Consider the following 22740-nt stretch of genomic DNA (forward strand, 5'->3'; position numbering starts at 1 on the left):
CTAGGTCCCTAGGAGACCACAGGTCACGCACATGGGACTCAGGTAGTCCTTGCCACTGAGATGTTCCTGGGCTTTCCATCATGCTTCTGAAGCTATGGCCCCACTCTGCTCTATGTACCGCATTCTAGGGGAGGGCATTGCGCCGAACTCACTGGGCAAGGCTGCCTTTGCAGCTCCTTGTGACCACGGCAGGCAATGTACACTCTGGCTAACCTGAACTAGGATCTTTATTACCATAGGACTGGTTCTGAGGAAGGCAGTGAGGGCGACTGAGAAAGAGATGAGGGAGATTGAAGGGGAGGCTGAGAAGGAGGTGATGAAGAAGGCAAGAGAGGCTGAGAGGGAGGTGAGCGAGGCTGAGGGCGAGGCAGTGAGGGTGATGAAGACCTGTCTGGCTCTGCTTGCTCTTGTTGGATTGTTCCTTGAGTAGGGGGCACAGGACTGGTGAAGTTCAGGAAGATGTCCTCCAAGGAGATCTGGTTAATGGAGTAGTCCTCCAACAGGTACTTCTTCTTGGCTTGTTCCAGAATGCCAAACACCTGTGGAAGGGGAAGGCAGCCGCTGTGGACAGGCTCACCCCTAGGTGGTGTGATGCACATAGTGGGGATGGGGTTAGGGAGAATGCAGAGAGAATGGAGAAAGCCTCTGGGCTTGCCATGGAGAGCAAATTTCTGCTCTAGGGTGTGCTCACCTTCCCCCAGCTGAGGTCACTGCCAGGCAGGTGGTAGTGGACCATGCCTTGGTGCTCATCTTCTAGGACACTGCCTGCACAAAGGAGAGACTATTCCTACCAAGGAAGACAGCCTAGGCACACAGGACTGTGGTCTTCATCCTCAGGGTCAGGGATGTGGGTTAGGCAGGGGTCAGGCACAGACACTGTGCATCAACTGACAAAGGTCCAGCAGGGGCCTGCCTCCCACCCGCAGTGGGGGCTGCCAGGGTCAGCACAAACCTGGAAAGGTCAGGTCTACAAATGCCTTGAACTCCTCCAATGCTTCCTGCTGCCCTTCCCTTCGGACTTTGGCCCGCAGGGAGTAGCCGCTGCCAAACTTGCTCTTGAGGGGCTGTGGGCTTCCCAGGCACTTGAACTGACCCTGCACCATGATGGCCAGCCAGGTGCACAAAGCCTCACACTCCTCCATGCTGAGGACAGGAGTAGAGGCCTGAGACAGGGCTGGGGGAAGCGGAAGCCCACCCTAGGTGTAAAAACCTTGTGTATACAGAAGGTGTCAATGCCCAGATCAGGCTGTTCCTGATTCCCACACTGAGTGTGACCACATGCAAAGCCTGGGAAACTCTATGCCAGCTGCTCACAGGTGGTCTGCCCCCCTGACCCCTCCCCAGCCACCCATTTCAGCTCCTCCATTGACCAACAGAGACCCAGGCTCTACCTGTGGGAGGTGATGACAATGGCCTTGCCAGACTCGCGGGCCTTTCCCACAGTGCCCCAGAGCAGGCGCCGGGCCACAGGGTCCATGCCAGTGGACGGCTCATCCAGGAAGATGACGGCAGGATCTCCAATGAGGGCAATAGCCGTGCTCAATTTGCGCTTGTTACCACCGCTGGGGGTGGAGGGGTGATGGTGGGCAGATGGAGAATGCTGCTGTTTCAACACCCACCCCTTTCTTCTCTGGGAGGGCTCTACATCCCAGGTGGGACTTTCAGAAAAACAGTCAAGCGGAGCTGTGGCTTGGGCTGTCCATGGAGGATCTAAACCATTCCCTGTACACAAGGATCAGTCCTGGGGGAGCACATGGTCAGTGAATCTTTAATGAACCCTATGGGTGTTAGGGGTCACCTTCTTCATCTGAGAGGAAGAGTTTTATTTAACTCAAACCATTTACTATATGCAAGGCACCATTCTAAACTTTGCAAATGTAAATTAATTTGATTATCAAAAGATGCAAGAAAACACGAAAAGCTGCTTGAAACTCAAACCAACAGAAGGAAGAGCCAAGGACATCATCATCTGACCCCTGGGTAGTGTCTTCCTGGACTCGTCCTGGACCGGGTGTGCAGTACTGCCATGTGCCTTCAGGCATGCTGAACACCATGAGATGGGAGTGGTGTTCTTGGCTTGGACAGTGAGTGTCTGGCTTTGTTTAAGCTACCCTGCTCCTCAGCAGAACCACACACACCAGGATGATGTAACTGTGAACTTAAAATGTCAATCTACCAAATTATGAAGTGGAACGGAAGAAAGATCGGTTTACCCTTTTGGGACAACATATGTGGTGCCATCTGCCCTCAGCTACAGGAACTGCCTTTGGCCTGGGTTGGCCTTATAATTTCTGGAGCCCAGAACCAAAAGGGTGTGGTGCTTTTTTTCCTTTTATTTTTAATTTATTTTTGGTATGGAGGAGCACCCGGTGTGGTGCCTTGAGTAGCCCAGGACATTGACCCTTTCGTACAGGGGACAAAAGCTACCTCCAGCCACCCCCCCCACAACATACCCACTATGGCATGGACTGTACAGCAACCCATGCCTGAGCTGATAGGCTTGGCCCTACATTCTAGTACTGAGAAGACCAGAGCTCAAATTGTAACTGGAGATGGAGAGGTGGAAGGAAGCTCCAGATCTCACCTGTAGGTCTTTACCAGCTTGTCTGCATACACGAACATGACTAAGTCCTCAAGAATCTGGTCCACACAGGAACTGATGTGGCGCTCCGGGATGCCCCGGATCCGGGCATACATGACCAGTGTCTCTCGGCCTGTCATGAAGCTCAGCAAGGCATCAAACTGAGGACAGTAACCAATCCACTGCCGGACCTGAGTTAGAACCACAGCCCCAAGAGGAAGGCATGTCAGAGCTACATGCCCAGTCTTTTTTACTTTGTTAAATTTGTAGATGGATACAATGCCTTTATTTTGTTTATTTAGTTTTTTATGGTGCTGGGGATTGAACCCAGGGCCTCGAACATGCTAGGCAAGTGCTCTACCACTGATCTACAACCTCAGCCCCATTACTTTTTATTTTGAGACAGGGTCTGGCTAAGTTACTCAGGCTGGACTTGAATTTGTGCTCCTCCTACCTCAACCTCCCCAGTAGCTGGGATTAAAAGCATGCACACAATATGCTTTTCTAACTCAACATCATGTCTTAAGATTTTCCTAGATCATTACATACAGACCTTTCCCACTCAGTTTAACTGCTACTTAGTGATTCAGGGAAGGTTTCAAAATTTTATTTAGCTGCTCAGAAAATTCAGGCACATGTATTTCTACCTTTCACCACTATGAACTTGTAGTTCACAATCCTGGTTTGTGCTCCCCTTGGTAGATTTTGGAGAATGTGGGAAATAATTTTTGAAAATAGCCAACATTTTTTTCCCTTCTCTTTCCTCCTTTCCATTCAAGCACTTGTGTGACCCTGGGCAGCCTGGACCTATTGATGGAGTGACGAATTCAGTGGGGGGTCAGCTTAGGGAAGAGAGGGACAGGAGAAGGCTGTCATGGAAGAATGTCTATAAGGATCTCACAACTAAGGGTCCAGTTTTGGTTCCCAGGGTGGGGCTTCCCCTAAGACAGATGTCCCCATGCCTGAGGTAACTGCTGAAAAGAAAGGCTCTAATGATTCTAATGAGGATGCTTCTGTAATTTCATGATTAAGTGTAAGGATTTATGGGAAACCACCTTTATCAAGTTATTTTAACTTAATGTTTCTTCTATTTTTCTAGTTAAGAATTTTTTTGAGGGCTGGGGGTGTGGCTCAAGTGGTAGCGCGCTCGCCTGGCATGAGTGCAGCTCGGGTTCAATCCTCAGCACCACATACAAACAAAGATGTTGTGCCTGCCGAAAACTAAAAAATAAATAAATAAATAAATATTAAAAAATTCTCTCTCCCTCTCTCTCTTTAAAAAAAAAAAAAGAATTTTTTTCAAATCATGAACAAGTATTGAGGTTTTTTTTCCAAATTCTCTTTTTAACATCAACTGAACTATTTTTCTCTTCTTAAGGCAATGATTTATGTTGGTGGATTTTGTACTATTAGACCTTAATATAAATATAAATATAATATAAATATAATTATTTCTGGGATAAACCTAACTCAATCATCCTGCTGCATTTTCACTGTTAATATCTCAGGATTTTATGTTCCTAACAGAAACTGGCCTGGGGCTCATTCCAGCTGCTGTCACTGGTTGCTCTACTTTGCTCCTAGCTGGGTGCATCCCACCTTCTTCCATGCTTTGGGATGGTTATACAAGAAGGAAATTATCTGTTCTGTGATAGTTAATTGGGCTTATTTATTGGTCCCCTTTATCCTAGGCCTTCATTTCAATTTTAGTCTATATAAGTTTTAGTCTATATAAGTTTTCTTTTTCTCCTTCTCTTTCTTCTTCCTTTTGTTTGTAGATAGACACAATACCTTTATTTATTTATTTATTTATTTTACGTGGTGCTGAGGACCAAACCCAAGGCTTCACACATTCTAGGCAAGTGCTCTACCACTGAGCCACAACCCCAGCCCCTTTTCTCTTTTCTTTTCTTTTTTAAAATATTGTTTTTAGTTGTTTATGGACCTTTAGTTTATTCATTTATTTATATGCAGTGCTGAGAATTGAACCCAATGCCTCACACATGCTAGGTAAGCACTCTACCACTGAGCCACAAACCCAGCCTTCTTTTCTTTTTAAAGACAACTTATTGAGGTACAGTCCACATACCATACAATTCATTCAAGTGTACAATTCAACAGATTTTTTTTAGCATATTCAGATCTACACATGCATCATCACAATTCACTTAGAACATTTTATCATACCCAGGAGAAATCCTGTACCTATGAGCAGTTACTTCCCACCCCCCTCAACACCCTCAACCCCTGGCAACCACTACTTGACTTCCTATCTCTATGGCTTTGCCTATTCTGGATATCTCATACGAATGGAATCATACATATGTGGTCTTTTATATGTGACTTCTTGCACTGAGCATTTCTTAAGTTTGTCCAGATTTTAGCATATGTCAGTTTCATTCTTTTTTTAAAAACTTTATTGAATTTATTTATTTTTATGCTGTGCTGAGGATCGAACTCAGTACCTTATGCATGCAAGGCAAGCACTCTACCGCTGAGTCATACCTCCAGCCCCTCATTCTTTTTTTGTGTGTGTATAAATAATATCCTATTATATGGATAGGCCCCAGGTTGTTTATCCATTTATCTGTTGATCAACATTTGGGTTGTTTCCACATTGGCTACTTTGACTAATGCTACTCTGAACATTCTTGTACAAGTTTTTTATGTGGATGTGGGTTTTCAGTCATTTAGGGTATATTTTTAGGAGTCATATGATAACTTTATGTTTAACATTTTGTGTATCCTCTCTGATAATTTCAATCTTATAATTAAAATATTTAGTTCATTTAATGTAATTACCGAAATACTTGGATTTAAATCTACCATCTTATTCAAAGCAATCTATTTATCCTATATGTTCTACCTTCCCTTTTCTTGCTTTATTCTTACATATTATTTACTCATTTTTCTATTTTTCCCTCCACTGGTATCTTAAAAAGTACATACTTATTTCCTCTCATCTGTTGCATGTTTCTTTAGAGATAAAACATGCATCCTTGGCTTAGCTATGGATAATATGATTTGGAACTTTATTCATAAGCAAGGAAAGGACCTTAAAATGCTTTAACTTGATTTACCTCCTTCTGACTTAAAACGTTCATGTATTTAATGTTATATGCATTTTATTTGGTTATGATAAAAATTCTGGTGTATAACTTTTATTTATTCACACACACACATACACACAAAACAATAAAAAGTATATTCACTTAGAAAAGTTGACTTCATGGGGCTGGGGTTGTGGCTCAGTGGTAGAGTGCTTGCCTGGCACGCATGAGGCACTGGGTTTGATTCTCAGTACCACATTTAATACATAATAAATAAAGGTATTGTGTCCATCTGCAACTAAAAATATTTTAAGAAAAGAAAGAAAAATTGACTCCAACCAAAAATGCAAAACAGGTTTCAATGAGCTTAGATTTCCTGGTATACTATTTCTAACCCTAAAGTAGAAGTAATGCATTTTCAACTTACATGCCTATATTTCTGACACAAGTTAAGTGGATGGAAGAAAACTCAGAATAGTTCCAAGTAAATATGGGAAGCCACAGCAGAAACCTAAGCTTTCTTGGAAAGAGTGTTAAGTGGGAAGCCTTTAATCCTACCTGGATATTGTTTTTCTGTGTGATTCTCACAAATCACCTTCAAAGATTGGACTACCCAGTAACAGGTTTGGCAGTAAGTCCAGTAGGGTGGATGTAAGGACCATGTGAATAATAGTAAAAGAAAATCAAGGACCAGATGCTGAGACATTTATATGTATTTTAAATCTCATAAAACATCATTAATATTATTATTTTAGCATTGTCTTGTCAAAAGCCACACATTTACCCTTTTCATTTGTTTGAATCACTCTTCATTTTTTTCTGTTCTTTGAGCTCCTTCCAGGATCATTTTTCTTTCTTTCTGAAATTTACTCTTTATTACTTCCTTTTGCCTACATCTATTGGTGACAAACTCTCAGGTTTAATTTACCTGAAAGTCTTCCTAGAAAATCTTTATCTTTTTTAGTGCTGGGGATTGAACCCAGAGTCTCACACACGTTAAGCAAGCATTCTACCACTGAGTTACATTCCCAAGCCAAAATATATTTTGTTTTTGGGTGGGTCAGGGTACTGGAGATTGAACCCAGCAGTGCTTTACCATTGAGTCACATCCCCAGCCTTTTTTATTTTTCATTTTAAGACAAGGTCTCAAGTTGCTTAGGGCCTCACTATGTTGCTGAGTTTGGCCCCAAATTTGGCAATCCTCCTGCCGTGGCCCCCTGTGTTGCTGGGATTATAGATGTGTGCCACTGCACCTGGCTATATTTTCTTTTACAGTATAGTTTTATTGTGTATATTATTTCAGGTAGGTTATTTCCTATACCACTGCTGTCTTTTGGTCTCTTGTTTCATTCAGAAATAAGCTGCCAGTCTAAATGTTGTGCTTATGAATGTGATCCATCTTTTACCTCTGGATCCTTTCCCCCCCCTTGTTTGTTAAGTCAAGTTTTATTGATTAAATGGAATTCAGAATATCTTACTAGAAACAGCAGCAAGCCCAGCCAATCCTGCTATTAAAAATGTGGCAGTCTTCTATTATAATTAAACAGACTTAGCGGAGGCAATGCAGAATAAATTAAAATTCATGTTATGTGTATATATACACAACAGGGAACTTCACCATTATATATAGGTAGAAAGAATCAAGCAAATATAAATTAATAAATGAGCCAAAAGGAAATCTAGTAGAGGAAGGACAATGGGAAAGGGGAAGGAGGATGGGAGGTAAAAGGGGGAGGGAAAAGAGTGGGATCATGAACTGAAATCAAATTTCATGCATGTATGAGTTGGTCAGGATGAACCCAACTACTAGGTATAACTATAAAGCTCTAATAAAAAAATAAAAAAACAGGGTTGGGGTTGTGGTTCAGTGGTAGAGTGCTTGCTTGGCACATGTGAGGTACTAGATTCAATCCTCAGCACCATTACAACTAAAAAATATTAAATAAATAAATAAATAAATGTAAGGAATTACAAAAGAGATGTGGAGATTCGAGGCATTTTGACTCTGAATTGATGTTCTTATGAATATTACCTACAATGTTCATGGCAACAGAGAGAACATCCTGAAATACAGTTAATGACAGGAGTGGCTTTATCAACAATGCCAATCCCTTACCAAAAACGTTAAGATAGTTTTCCATAACTCCTTGGATGTTCAGGTTGGTAAGATTTTGAAATTATTCTCCATATTCATGTACAAGTTTGAGCACTTAGCTGACACAGCTGCTGCTCTTCCTGTCCCAGCCCCAAATCCAAATATAACATGACTTGAAAGGGCTTTCTATCCATTTCATTGTACAATAAGCCAAATAGTTCTCATATCTTCAATTGTGATTTTAAAGCAGTTTGTAATTAAATATGAGCATTTTGTACAAGGACAATTGTGCTTTACAAAAGAGCAAAATCATACAACAAAAATTGCTGAAGTCTGATTTACATGAATTATGGTGCGAAATCACGTTTACATTAAGTCTCAAATTTACAAAAAAAAAAAAAAATCAGTTCTGTTGTACTGTGGAAGTTCCCTGGTGTAATCACTCCCACTTGTGTCATATCCTCTTCCTTGGAGTTGAGACTGGTCTCTGGGTCCTTTGAAGATTTTCTTTTTGTGTATGGTTTTCAGCAGTTTTACCATAATGTTCCCAGGGATTGATTTATTTTAATTTATCCTGCTTAGGGTTAATAGGGCTTCATTTATTTGTAATGTGATATCTTTCAAAATGTTTAGATAGTTTTAGCCATTAACTTTTCTGTCTTATTGTTTTTTTGGTTTTGGTACTGAGAATTGTACCCAGTGGCATTCTACCATTGAGCTTCATTCCCAGTTCGATAAGTTGCCAAGGCTGACCTCGAACTTGTGATCTGTTCAGAGGAAGCAGGACAGGCCCTGCTCTGCCACTACTACACCTCAATCCAATTCCTGTGGCCTGGCCTGACCTGATCTGTCCTGCTCAGACTCTGATTGCAGGTTTGTGACTCCTGATGGAAATCGTATGACACAATATTTGGATCACAGCTGCTTGAAAGGTCTTCAGAATTATAGAAGACAAAAATACTAATGGATATGAGAAAGCAGTAAGTTTGGGGAGAGGGAGAAAAAGCAACTTATTTCCTGATTTACAACTTGATTGGATGCTAAGATATTGGTGGACATGAATAGTTAGGGGCCTGAAAGCAATGAAGAGGACTATGACCCAAATTGTGTGGAGGAGAAGGAAGAAGAGATCAAGAACCCTGAGAACATAGAGGACTATTATATGTGGGAGTAGCCAGCAATTTGGAGAGCAGAGGGCTAATGGCTTTAATCTTGAGGAGTTTAATCTTGAGGCTTTAATCTTGAGACCTTAGCCATGTGCTTTAAGACAGTTTAGCCTCTGTCTTAAAATTACCTCATTCAGTTGCTAAACTAAAACTAGTTATTTGCACCGGCCAGTCTCAGAGATATTAGACAGAAATGAGTCCAGTTCTTCTCAACTACTCATTGAAGTGCAAGTTCAGCCTAATCCATCAAAACACATCCCACAGCCCATTCCCCTAACCACTGCACAGTATGCATGAAGTTTATGTGGAAAGGGAATCTTTGGCTTGTCGGCTCAATTTTGCTGTAGCTGCTGGGAGCAGCACTGCTCAATACTTGTCAAGGACAGTTGGATTTGGGAGTCTCTCATGTGGCTCAGAACTGTCCATTCTGTACACTCCCCACTTTGTGTTTCATTGTTTCCCAATGAAGAATTGAAAGACAATTACAGGTGCTACCTCTTCAGGGAGTGTGTGGAGCATCATTACCAGCTCCAACAGTGCCCTGCTGCAAACTGCCCCATGGTTATTCTGGTATAGGAGCCCAGAGTTCACCAAGTGCAGTGCAATAAGGTCTTCTGTTTCAAGTACCATGAGTGAAATTGGTATAGGAGAATCCCGATACTGTCGGCCAGAATGAGCAAGCCCAGGCCAGGGAGGCCTTCAACAATATTTGTTCTAGCTTATAATTGCAGCAGTTCAGGATGCAGAAGCAGGAGGATTGCAAGTTTGAAGCCAGCCTCACAACTTAGTTAGGCCCTATCTCAAAATTAAAAAAAAAAAAATTAAAAAGGGCTGGGGATGTGGCTCAGTGATTAAGCTCCCCTGGATTCAATCTCCAGTACAAAAAAAAAAAAGTGTGGGCTGGGGTTGTGGCTCAGTGGTAGAGCACTTGCCTAGAATATATGAGGCACTGGGTTCTATCCTCAGCACCACATAAAAATATCTTTCTTTGGTGGGGCAGGGTGGGGGTGCTAGGGATTGAACTAAGGGACACTCAACCACTGGGCCACATCCCCAGCCCTATTTCATGTTTTATTTAGAGACAAGGTTTCACTGAGTTACTTAGCACCTCGCTTTTTGCTGAGACTGGCTTTGAACTTCCAGTCCTCCTGACTCAGCCTCCTGAGCCGCTGGGATCACCCAGCTACCACATATAAATAGATAAATAAAATAACAGTATTGTGTTCATCTACAACTAATTTTTTTTTAAATAGAAGTACTTTTCTATTTTGAGACGTGCAAAAACCAAAAAAAAAAAAAAAAAAACAAAACAAAAAACTTAGAGGCACAAACATACCAGTGGATTCATGGGAAGATTCAGGAAAGGGTCATGAACAATCTGGGGACTTGGATTGACAGGCAGTACCTACAGAATGCTGCCAAGCTCTTAGCCAAGTGTTGATGTATTCTGTAATACACCTACATATATGCATACTATATGGAGTCTGGCCCCAGGAAGAAACTATTTCAATACTAGCAGGCTCAGAGATTGAAAACCTCTAGAAGAAAGTGAAACATACAGACAGTATGACACAATGGACTTGGCAAACCAGATGCATATAGCAGAACAGCAGAGAAGAACCCTGAAAGAATTTCCATGACACTGAAGTCAAAACATGGACATGCTGTGGGGAAGAAGATGGGATTCTCAGGTCTCCGGCTGCCATACTGCATGCTGCAGACTGTCTTTCACAACCCCAGAGCCAGAGCCCTACTCCTGAAAGACACTGGCAGCACACCTCTTAATTTCTGTTTCCTTCTCTCTCTCTCTTTCTCTTTCTCCCTCTTTTTTTTCTTTTTGTTTCTTCCAGGTTACAAGTCATGTTAAATTAGCCTCTTTTCAGAAATTTTAATTCTCCCTGGATGATTGTTGAGGGGGAAAGGAATTTTTTGTTTGTTTTTTGAATAGCTATTAATAGTATTAGATCATTACAATTCATGTAAGACTGTACAATTATTTTATTTTTAAATTTTTTTTTAGTTATTGTTAGACCTTTATTTTATTTATTTATATGCGGTGCTAAGAATTGAACCCAGTGCTTCACACATTCCAGGCAAGTGTACTACTGCTGAGCCCCAGCCCCAGACTCTATAAAATTATTTTTAAAAAGGTAAACCATAAAACACAGAGCTCTTTTAAAAAATAAACTGGCATTGGAATATTTTAAAAAACCCTTGTGATCTTCCAGCCTCAGCCTTCCCAGTAGCTGGGATTATAGGTATGTGCAATAGCTCATACTTCATATATAGGGTTTATGTGTATATACAGATATACAGAAAGGATATAAGAATTGGCTCACACAACTGTGGAAGCTGAGAAGTTCCACTGGAGTAGGGCTGGAGACATGGCTATTTGGGAGACATTAGCAAACAGAGAATAACAGGAGGCAGACCAATAAAAAGGACTAGGCACGGACAGTGTGTCTAGAACAAGGACAATAGGCTACAGGTGTAGCTCCCGGAACACTGCAACTGATGGGCCAGATAAAGATGAAGATCTACCATAGGAGTTTGAGACAGAACAGCAAGGAGAGAGGGCAGCTGTGGAACAAGCAAAGGAAGGCTTGAGCGCGAAGGAGAAGACCAGCAATACAAAATGCTGGTGCAGAGAGGTCAGGGAAGATACAGACTGAAAATTAGGTCATCTCAACTAGGATGAGTGTAATAGGAACAGGTCCATGGAGCAGTTTCAAGGGTTATTTGGCTGAGAGCATCCATGAACCAAGGCTGCCAACTGGACATCTTGAAGGATGCCTTGAATGGCAGGTGGATGTGTGTCACTCACTGTCCAGAAAACACAGGGGAAGAAGGAAAGAAGGGGGGCCCTTTGAGTTTCCAGTGCCTAGAAGAACTCAAGAGATGTGTAGTACTTGGGGGCAGTGGTGTGTGCCTATAATCCTAGCTCCTTGAGAGGCTGAGACAGGAGGTTCACCAATTCAAGGCCAGCCTGGGCAATTTAGCAAGACCCTGTTTCAAAATAAAAAGGGCTGGGTGTAGCTCAGTGGCAGAGGTCTTGCCTAATGTTCATAAATCCCAGGGTGTGGGGGAGCTTAAGTATGGGGCATGAGTATGCAGGGGTGGGGGAAGAGTGATGTTGAGTAAGCAGTGCAACATCTAGTCTGGAGCTCAGAGAAGTTTGCAGTATGCAGATAAGGATTTGGAAGTCACAGATGAAATTGATATGTGGACTTTTCAGAGATCTGGTCTTATTCCAGTTCCCTGACCCCAAATCTTGTGTCAACCCCCCAAGTTTGTTTCTAGGTGATACCCACCTTCCCTAGGTCAGAGCTGATGCTAAGACCCCTAATAAATGCATCCCCACAGGTGATGGGCTTCTGTCCTGTCAGCATTTTGAAAATGGAAGTCTTTCCAGCTCCATTAATTCCAAGAAGACCAAAGCATTCTTTAGCTTGAACAGTGAAGGATACTTTGTTCACAGCCAGCAGGGGTACCTTCTTGATATAGACCTAAGATATGCAAGACAGGAGACAAGGGAGAAGGCTGGTAGTCAGCAACAGGTCTGAGCTGCCCTCAGGGGCCCAGGTGGCCTCTCACATCCCAGGCTCAGACTTGCATTTTTCTCAGCCACTGCTCCCAGCAGGCTCAGTAAGGTTTTCTATCCTCCCACTCTCTTTGCATTTTGAGAACTCAATTCCCTTAAGATAAGCTTTTTCTCTTTTGTTCCTGAAGCCAACAAAATCCCTTGGATTGTTGCCTGAGGGCTTATTGATGTTGTTTTAACCTCCAGAAACTATATGAAACAACAAGACTAATAAATTTTGGTGGGAAAATGCTACACAGTACCTGGATATTTGAAGGTCTCTCAAAATTCTCCCTGGGACTATCAGGAAGACTAGGGAGGATTGGTTTGAATTTTTAGACCCCTTTTCAGGCCTTGGCCCATCTCCAGTTGTCTTCTACATTCCAGGAAATATTCCATAAGTTCATGTCCCACCTTCCAGCCTTCCTTCCTTCTCAGGGTTCGTGGCTCAGGTCCCTTCCCAACCCAGGCCCTTCTATCTTCCAGAGGACCACAGAAAAGATAGAAAATTGGGCAGAGTCTGGGTGCACAAACAAACTCAGATGTGCTTCATTCTTAAACGGAGAAACCACATCTCCATCAGCAGCTCCTGAGTTACTGTAGACAGGCCTTGAGCCTGTCAATGGGCGGATTCCTCATGCAAAAGACCCGAGAAATCTCTGCTTTCTTGCTTTCTTTCTTTCTTTCTTTTTTCTTTTTTTCTTTTTGGTACTAGGATTGGACTCAGGGGAGCTTGATCACTGAGCCATATCCTCAGCCCTTTATATATTTTTAATTTTGAAACAGGGTCTCACTAAGTTGTGTAGACCTTCACTAAGTTGGTGAGGTTGGTCTCAAAGTTGTAATCCTCCTGCCTCAGCCCCTCAAATTGCTGGGATTACAGGAGTGCACCACCATGCCCAGCAAGATTTGGCTTTCTGAAGCCAAGTCTGACTTTACCTTCGACACTTCTTTAACAATTAGTGGATTTGTCTTTCGAAACGTTTCCAAATAAGTCCTGACAGTTTTTGCTTCCTCTTCTATATCTTGGTCTTCAGGCACTGATGCTGCTGCGAGCAATCTTGCCTACAGTTCCCAAGACAAGGATAGAGACATAAAATGTTTGCAAGGGTGGGAGATAGAGATTGAAGGGAACTGCAAAGACCACATCCTTCCTGGGAAGTCCCCAAGGTGCCCCAGCCGACCTCAGTTCTCATGCTCATACCACCATCCCTATCTCAGGAGCCACTGTGGGTGTCCAACAGAGAATTCATGTTGACATAAACATGATTAGCTGGACATTTAAACCTCACGTGGTGTGAACTTTTGAAGAAAACTAAAAGACTTTAAGCCCAGAATGTCAAGACACAACAGAAGTCATTTCCTATATTTTCCTTGGGGATCTTGGCCTCTGGAAGATAATCAGACCAAGAGCTGACAAAAGAGTCCTTTCTTCTGTCAGTTCATTGCTAAATGGGGAAGAGGTGTTCTACAAGGTGACTGGTTCTAGGAAGCCAATGTCTTGTTTATACTTAGCTGATGAGCTGGCTATTAAAGTACTTCAGGTGACCAGTATGTTGACCAGGGCCACAGGGGCTAACCAAACTCTTTCCCTTATCTATAGGAATCCAGAGAATCAAGGCAGCTACAGAAAACAAGGACACTAAGGAGCCAGGCCCTTACCTGTCCTTGGAGGATTTAGAGTCCAACTCACCAACTTTTGCTTCAGGAAGAAGTTAGAAATCCTAGCTTTCAGTCTCCTGAACACTTTGGTTTCAACAAGAAAAAGCAGGATGATGTACAAAGGTCCTGAGATAGCCAAGGCTGCCAGATATTTCCCTATCCCAAGGGATTCCCAGGCATAGATGTTCTTTTGAACCACATGTCCTTCTGCTAACATGAGATAAAGAGATGTTATCACTTTGGGTAATTTTTAAAGCTATTCCTCCCCTGTACATACAGTAGGCAACTTCCCATTCTGGCAAATACCACCAAAAGAAGCATTATTGCCATTGATGCTATTACCACATCCCAGCAAATAGTAAACGTGAATATATTATTTTCCTTGTTATGACCAATGTTTTGTAAAAAAATATGCAATAAAAGACTTTTCTCATGTTGTAAACCATAAATATATATAATTTTCATCAATAAAAAAGTAAAAGTGTTGGGGATGAATCTCAGTGATAGAGGATGCTTAACATGTGTGATACCCTGGGTTCAATCCCCAGCACCAAAAAAATCCAAAATGAAATAAAACAAAATAAATAAAAGACTTCTTATCTACATGGCAGCTTTGGTTCTTCTTTCAATCATTAATTCCCTGGCAACTTCAACTGATCATTCATGTAAAAAAAATTTCAGGAGGCTCTATTCTCTCTCTTGATCTCATCTGCCTCAATTTTTTTCTTTTAAATGAATGTAGTTTAAAATTAGACAATAAATACATACTTATTAGAAAAATGAGAAAGAAGGTTGGGGTTGTGGCTCAGTGGTAGAGCGCTTGCCTAGCACTCGTGAGGCCCTGGATTCAATCCTACCACCACATAAAAATAAACAAATAGAAAGAAGATATTGTGTCCATCTAAAACTAAAATTATTTTTAAAAAGAGAAAAATGAGAAAGGTATAAAGTAAAGGTATATTGTTATAGTTTTGTGCATGATTCTTCTATATTTTCTAGATGTTGTTGTTGCTTTATTATTATTTTGGTACCAGGGATTGAACCCAAGAACACTTAACCACTTAGCCACATCCTCCCCAACCTTTTTTTTTTTAAGAGAGAGAGAGAGAGAGAGAGAGAGAGAGAGAGAATTTTTTAACATTTATTTTTTAGTTTTCGGTGGTCACAACATCTTTATTTTATTTTTATGTGGTGCTGAGGATTGAACCCAGCACCCGTGCATGCCAGGCGAGTGCATTACTCTTGAGCCACATCCCCAGCACCCCCAACCCTTTTTATTTTTTAAAATAACATCTTTTTATTTTCTTTTTTTGGTACCAGGAATTGAACTCAAAGGCATTCAGCCACTGAGCCATATCCCCAGCCCTATTTTGTGTTTTATTTACAGACAGGGTCTCACTGAGTTGCTTAGTGCCTCACTAAGTTGCTAAGGCTGGCTTTGAGCTTGAGATCCTCCTGTCTCAGCCTCCCTAGCTGCTGGGATTACAGGCGTGCACCTGGCTTATTTTTTTATTTTTGAGACAGGATCTTGCTAAGTTGCTTAGGGCCTCACTATGTTGCTGAGGCTGACTTTGAACTTGTCACTTTCCCACCTCAGCATCCAGAGCCTCTGGGATTACAAGCGTGAATCACTGTGCCTAGCCCTAGATATTATCTTTTAAAATAAATGTGGAATGACACTATGCATTATCTTCCCCAATTTACTGTTTCATTTAATAATGCATAATGGACACTAACCACATGAGGACACACAGATCAAAATAATTCTTTTTGATGCCTGCATCATTTTATATTGTATGTATGTATATATACCATAGTTTATTAACCAATCTCTTTTTGGTGCACATGCAGGTTGGAGTCATTCCTCACTATCTGTATAGCATGGATTCCAAGACTCCTCCTGAACATAAATATCTACAAATGCTTAAGTACCTTTGTAAAATGACATAATAAAGCCAGCCTTCTGTATCTATAGACTCTGCATTCACTCAAACAATCATGAGTTGAAAATACTCAGAAAAGAAAAATTGCATCTGTACTGAACAGATTTTTATGTCTTTATTCTCTAAGTGATACTGCATATCATCTATTTATATAACATTTATATTATATTCAGTATTATAAATGATCTAGTGATGATTTAAAGTATTTAAGAGGCTGGGTATGGTGGCACACATCTATAATCCCAGTGGCTTGGAGGCTGAGGCAAGAGAATCACAAATTCAAGGCCAGCCTCAGTAACTTAGTGAGGCCCTGTCTCAAAACAAAAAAAATAAAAAGGACTGGGAATGTAGCTCAGTGGCAAAGTGTCTCTGGGTTCAATCCCCAGTACCAAAAAATAAATACATCAATACAGTACATGGGAGGATGTACACAGGTTATATGCAATTTTACATAAATCTTACATTACTATGCCATTTTACATAAAAGGAAGAACATTATCTGAATGTATCTCAATAAAATGTAATTAACAAATTACATTTAAATACTCACAAACTTCTTTGCACTCAATCTGGCTCAGATTCTTGGAACTGCAAAACTTTTGTAGTTCAAAGTTGTAATACAAGTTGGAAAAAGCCATCCCCAGACAGTGTCCTGGAAGTATTAGAAAAATATGATCCAAGGACTCTGAGATTTCTGTGTAGCCCAACTCTGTAAAGAGAATGAAAACACTGACTACTTTCAGGATGAAAAGGGCACATCTTCACCTCAGACCATCGCACTCTAGGCCTCCAGACCAAAAGCCTGGCTTTCCCTGACTCCTGGTTTTCATGTTCCCTGTGTTGTCGTCTTTTAGTCTCCAAGCCATGAGTATTTTTCTCTGTTCCTTAAATCTATCACTTTGCTGCTTCCTCCTCCTCCTTCTTTTTTTTTAAATACTTTTATTTTACTGAACTGAGAATTGAAGCCAGTGCTTCACACATGCTAGGCAAGCACTCTACCTAGCCACACTCTACTGAGCCACAACCTTAGCCCTCCTTCTTCTTCTTTGGTCCTGAAGATTGAATTCAGGGTCACTTTCACTACAGAGCTACATCCTCAGTCCCTTTTATTTTACTTTTTATTTTGAGACAGGGTCTCGCTAAGTTGCCTAGGCTGGTCTTGAACTTGTGAACCTCCTACCTCAGTCTCCCAAGTCTCTGGGATCACAGGCATGTGACACAGCCCCCAGCCTGCCATTTTACTTCTGTTCTATCTGTTCATGCAGGACAATAAGAAAGAACATAGTGTGTCTGGGAAAGTCAGTGACTGTAAGGCTACCACGCTGGCATAGTGGAGGGAAGAAGGCAATGAATGGGTTCGATGGGGTCTAGGGGTCAGCTTCACAGCTGTTGGAATGACATTCTAAAGACAGATAAGAATGATGTGGTTGTAGCCTCTACAGTTTGTGGAGATAAAACTCTTATTAAGAGTCCTTTATGAGACAGAATGACTCCTAAGATAAAAGCAGAAGGAAACTTTGTTGTTGTGGTGGTTGTTTTTTCTTCAGTATTGGGGTTTCAACCCAGGCCTCAAACATGGTAGGAAAGCTTTATACCATTGCAGCCCTTTTAAAATTTTTATTTTGAAGCAGGATCTTAAGTTGCCCAGGCTGAACTTGAACTTGCAATCCTCCTGTCTCAGCCTCCTGAGGAGCCGGGATTATAGGCGTGAGCCAGTGTGCCTGGCCTGTTACCTATTTTAAAGTAAAAATGCCCCCAAAGTCAATATGAAGGAGACTTTTGCGTAAATACAAATGAAAGAGCATTTTAGATGTAATGTATCAGGTGGTTGTACAACCCTGACCCAAAGAGAGATGGCAACATAAACATGAAGATTCCAGTTCTAGGTGTACCTTGTGAATGATGCTCAGTTTAAGTTTTTTTTAAACTCTGATTACACACTCACCAAACATCCTTCCCTCAACCTTGGCACATGTATATATTATATTTTTTCTTAAAGAATGATGCATTTTATTGAAATTCAAGGACTGTAGGTAGACAATTTGATGGATTTTTCACAAGTATATAAGCCCATGTAGTCAACCCCAATCAAGACAATGAACATCTCATCACTCCAGAAAGGTCCCAGTGTCCACCCATTAGCCTGTCCTTCTCCCCTCAACCTAAGGCAATCACTTTCCTGATTCTGTCCCCAGGATTAGTTCTGTCTGCTCATGGTCTTCACAGTAGGTATGGAAGACTGTGTATTCTTGTTCATTATATCTTTGGTATGGTATTCAGCTGCACTGCTGCATGCTCCTGTTTTATTGCTGAGCAGTGATCTACTGAACAGATGTGACAGAAGTGTTTTTCTATCCTCCTGGAGATGTGTGTTTGGGTTATTCCAGTTGGAACTCTTCAACCCAGAGCTGCTGTGAATACTTACAGATCTTTGGTGGACATGTACTTTCTTTTTTTAATATTTGTTTTAGTTATACATGGGCACAATGTCTTTATTTTGTTTATTTATTTTTATGTGGTGCTGAGGATCGAACCCAGGGTCTCACAAGTGCGAGACAAGCACTCTATTGCTGAGCCACAACCTCATCCCTGGACATGTACTTTCAATGGGTACAAATTCTGCAGATGCTGGAGGAAAAATTAAAGCTTTATGTGATATGTGGAAGTGACCTTGCCCTCACCTTGTTCACCTGTGACTGAGACGAGCACAATGGGGCCGATGCTCAAGAAGGTGAGCATGATGACAAGCTTAACACAAGCATTACCAGCACTGTCAAAGGAGAAGCTGATCACATAGATGAAGGGGATAATAGCCCAGCTATACAGCATCAACATCAAGATCATGGCCAGCACATTCTCATGGTGTGTAAAAGCTTCTTCCTTGTAGTATAAAAACACCACCTAAGGAAAGGAGAAGGATTTGGGAAAAATCATTAAGACTCCATCCTAAACACTGGAAAATAAATATGGTAACCTCAGTTTTAAAAGTAAGGTGTTAGCTATACTTCACCGGCACTTCCTTTCTTTCCCTCATCTACCTGTGCAGTGATGAACAAGTTCTGGGCTCTGCTTTTAGGTTGCTGCCCTAGAAATGTGCAGTGCAATAAGGCGTGCAGAGAACAAAGCAGGAAGGGATCCATTCTGCATCAAGTAACTAGGGAACCCTCAAAATACTCAATTCAATTACAGTCAAATATTTCAACCTGTCATTTCTCTGGAGATATATTTATGGACAATAAACACACATCCCCAGAGCATTGCTTCTCATTAGCTTGAGGCAGCAGCACAGTAGGTGCTGCATAAAGGCCCTAGAGCAGGGCCCACTGTTCCTAAGGATGTTTGCAGCTGAGTCATCTTTTACTGAGGTCCTCTGAAGGAGCTTGACTCCTAGGACCCCTAGTCAGGGTTGGGCTGCCAGGCTGGATTTCTGAGCTGGTTCCAGTTCCGCACAGGTGTCACCAAGGCAAGCATTTTGTAGAAAAGGGCCCAACACCACTCAGCACTCACTATCAGGAGCAGAGTGCAGACAAGGAAGGACAGGAGATCCCACAGCATAGCGGAGAACCAGAAAGCAGCCATGTAAACTCCACTTATGAACTGGATGTGCTTGGCCTTAATGCGTCTCTCTCTGACCGTCAACATGGAAAAAGAGCTAGACAGAAAAGCCATTCCAAAAAGCAAGTTGATAACAAGATAATGTCCTTTAGGGCCCCTGTAAAAGATAGGATAAGAGGAGAAAGGCAGCAGTTTAAGTAAAATTGGGTTCAGCAGCCCTCTCCAAAATAATAATTTTTAATTAAATAAGAAACAAAGAGGTGGCTGGGGTGTAGCTCAGCCAGCGGTAAAGTGCTTGCCTCCCTTGTGTGAGGCACTGGGTTTGATCCTCAGCACCACATAAAAATAAATAAACAAAATAAAGACATTATCTCCATGTACAACTAAAAATATTTTAAAAAAAGAAACAAAGAAAGAAATAGGTAACAAAGCAAGAAGCCCTACAGATGTGTAAGCTTGAACTTGAGAGAAGGAAAGTTATACATACTGGTATAAGACATTCTCTGAGAACTCCATGGCTGTCTGAGGTTGAGGGTGGTTGGAAACGGTAATGGAAGCCCTGGCATCAGAAAGCAACTTGAAGAGATAATTGTCCACCAGAGTCAGAGCCAAGGCAGGGGAATGGTACGCCTGGTTGTTGAACAGCCCTCTCACTATGGTGTAGTTATCTACATCTTCAAAGGAAGCTGCTACCACATACAGCCTATTAAAGTCCTCGGGTTCCGCTTCTGCCTTTTTCAATAGAAACTCCTCTACAGGACCTAGAAGGGAGCAGAATACCAAGCAGACAGAAAGAATTATTGAGAGAACATAACAACAGTCCCTGCAGAACAGGGAAGACTGACCGAGCTCTCCCCAACTTACTGCTCCTTGTTGGTGTTTCCACCAAATGCCAACCCATATCCAAAAGCAAGCCTCCTCCTATCCCACCCTACTCTGAATTCCAGTGAGTCTCTTAATCTTGTTTTTTCATCTTTTATATCTCTTTCAATTCTGTCTACTTCTCCCCCCTTCCTCAATTGAGTTGAGCCCCATCATCTCTGCCTGGACTATGTGGCCTCTAATGAAACTCCTTGCCTTCTATGCAGTACCTCCAGTCTCTGCTTGAAAGGACACATCTGATCGTATCTCACCCACCCACTAACCTACAGTGACCCTCCACTGCCTTCCTGATAAAGTCAAATTTCTGCATGAGATGTACAGAAGCCATTCATTGCTTGCCATGGTTTGGGTGTCATTTGTCCCCTTCAAAACTGATGTAGAAAATTGGACCCCAAGGTAACAGTGTATGAGACCTTAGGAGGTGTTTGGGTCTTGGGGGCTCTACCCTTGTGGAGGGATTACTGGGAGTAAATTATGTCTTCTGGGAGTGGGTTAGTTATGTGAAAACAATTGTGAAAGTGAGTTCAGCTTCCTCTCCCACCATGTGACCCTCCCACCTTTCCACCATGTCATGATGTAGTGTAGGGCCTTTCCTAGAAGCTGAACAGATGTCGGCACCATGCTCTTGAACTCTCCAGCCTCCAGAATAAACCTTCATTTTCCTTCTTCTTATTCTGTGTGTGTGTGTGTGTGTGTGTGTGTGTGTGTGTGTGTGTGTTATTAGGAATTAAAGAGCCAGGGTGCTCTACCATTGGGCTACACTTGAGTTGAGACAGGGTCTCACTAATTGGCCTTGAACTTGTGATCCTCCTGTTTCAGCCTCCTGAGTGGCTTGGATTAGAGGCATGGGCCACTGTACCTGGCTTCAGCCTCATGTCTTTAAGTGCCTGCTATACCAAAGCACATATAGTTCTCCAAGCTTTTCGATGTTCTGCTTGTTGTTTGGAATGTTCTTGGGTTACCTTCCCCTTCTACTGGCTGATACCTACTCATATGTCAGGCTCTGACTCTGGAGCCTATTCTGATCTTCCAAGGCTGGGATATATCCATCATTGCCAGTTTATATCATAAGTACCATCCCTTATCCATAAGGCCTCTGGATTGGAAGTTCCTTGAGGACTGGTAGAAATGTTGTTCATCTTTGCATTTCCAGCACATAGTGGAATCAGGACCTTCAGTGACCATGACAACAATAATGACAATAGTACTGCAGACTGAATGCTTACTAGGCACCAGCTATGCCAAATATGCAGTAGGCTCTCCTCTCCTCCATGGGATTGTACCAATGACACCATGAGGATGGATTTAGTATTGTGACCATTTGGTATATGAAGAGATGAATGCTTTGAGAGGTAAGATATGTTAATCAGTTTTCCATTACTATGACAAATATTTCAGATTATCAACTTATAAAGAGAAAAGGTTTATTTTGGCCCATAGTTTTAGAGGTTTCTGTCCATAGTAATTTAGCCCTATTGCTTTGGACCTGTGGTGGCACATCATGTTGTCAGTGCATGGCAGCTCAAATTGCTCACCTCATGACTGGGAAGTGAAAAAGAGGAAGAGACAGGGGCTGGGGTCCCACTCTCTACTTCAAGGTCACACCCCCAAGGACCCAAAGACCTCTCACTTGCTCCCTCTTAAAGGTTCCGCAACCTTCCAACTCCAGAGTACAAGACTTCCACACACAGGCCTTTGGGAAATATTTAAGATTAACATTAAGGCATGGGGTGTTCTGACTGACCCAAAGCATTTTGTTACATTATATTCTGCATTTGATCTCTTAATTTATTAAAAAAGTAATTACTTTATGATTTTATTTAATCAAAATAGTACAAGAATATAATTTTTTAAAAAATCAAATACTTCTTCTATAAGACACATCGGGAAAGAATAGTACCTTGCCTTGTCGGCACCATCACTGGTACCTGCGCATGAGAGGCACCCCCTTTCAAATATCTTAGCATATTTACCTGTTGATGTTTTATTATGGAAGCAGCTATTTTGTTATCTTACTATCATCACCAAGCCCTAAGAATTTCTCCTCCCTGTCCTCCCACCAGAGTTACATCATAATTTTGTTAAACTGATAGTCAGTTTTAACATTACTATTAATAAGTGAAAATATTCACAGCTGATCCAAATAGTATATTTCATTTTATATATATATATATATATATATATATATATATATATATATATATATATATATATATATTTTAGTTG

General features: G+C 41.7%; 1 protein-coding gene across 1 annotated transcript in view; it reads right to left on the reverse strand.

Annotated features, from left to right (window-relative positions):
- The window catches only part of LOC308652302 (ATP-binding cassette sub-family A member 17-like), a gene marked incomplete at its 3' end in the record, with an annotated part of 126407 nt that continues 103667 nt past the window's right edge, over positions 1 to 22740 (reverse strand). The window contains 13 exon segments of the mRNA XM_081300051.1: positions 1 to 8; positions 365 to 539; positions 692 to 765; positions 953 to 1143; positions 1392 to 1562; positions 2585 to 2772; positions 12204 to 12398; positions 13412 to 13537; positions 14166 to 14344; positions 16628 to 16786; positions 18759 to 18978; positions 19585 to 19789; positions 20120 to 20393. Coding sequence (XP_081156177.1) covers positions 1 to 8; positions 365 to 539; positions 692 to 765; positions 953 to 1143; positions 1392 to 1562; positions 2585 to 2772; positions 12204 to 12398; positions 13412 to 13537; positions 14166 to 14344; positions 16628 to 16786; positions 18759 to 18978; positions 19585 to 19789; positions 20120 to 20393 — 2165 coding nt within the window.

This window comes from Spermophilus citellus, assembly GCF_964194105.1.
Source record: "Spermophilus citellus genome assembly, chromosome: 6".
In the NCBI taxonomy this organism is placed as follows: Eukaryota; Metazoa; Chordata; class Mammalia; order Rodentia; family Sciuridae; genus Spermophilus; species Spermophilus citellus.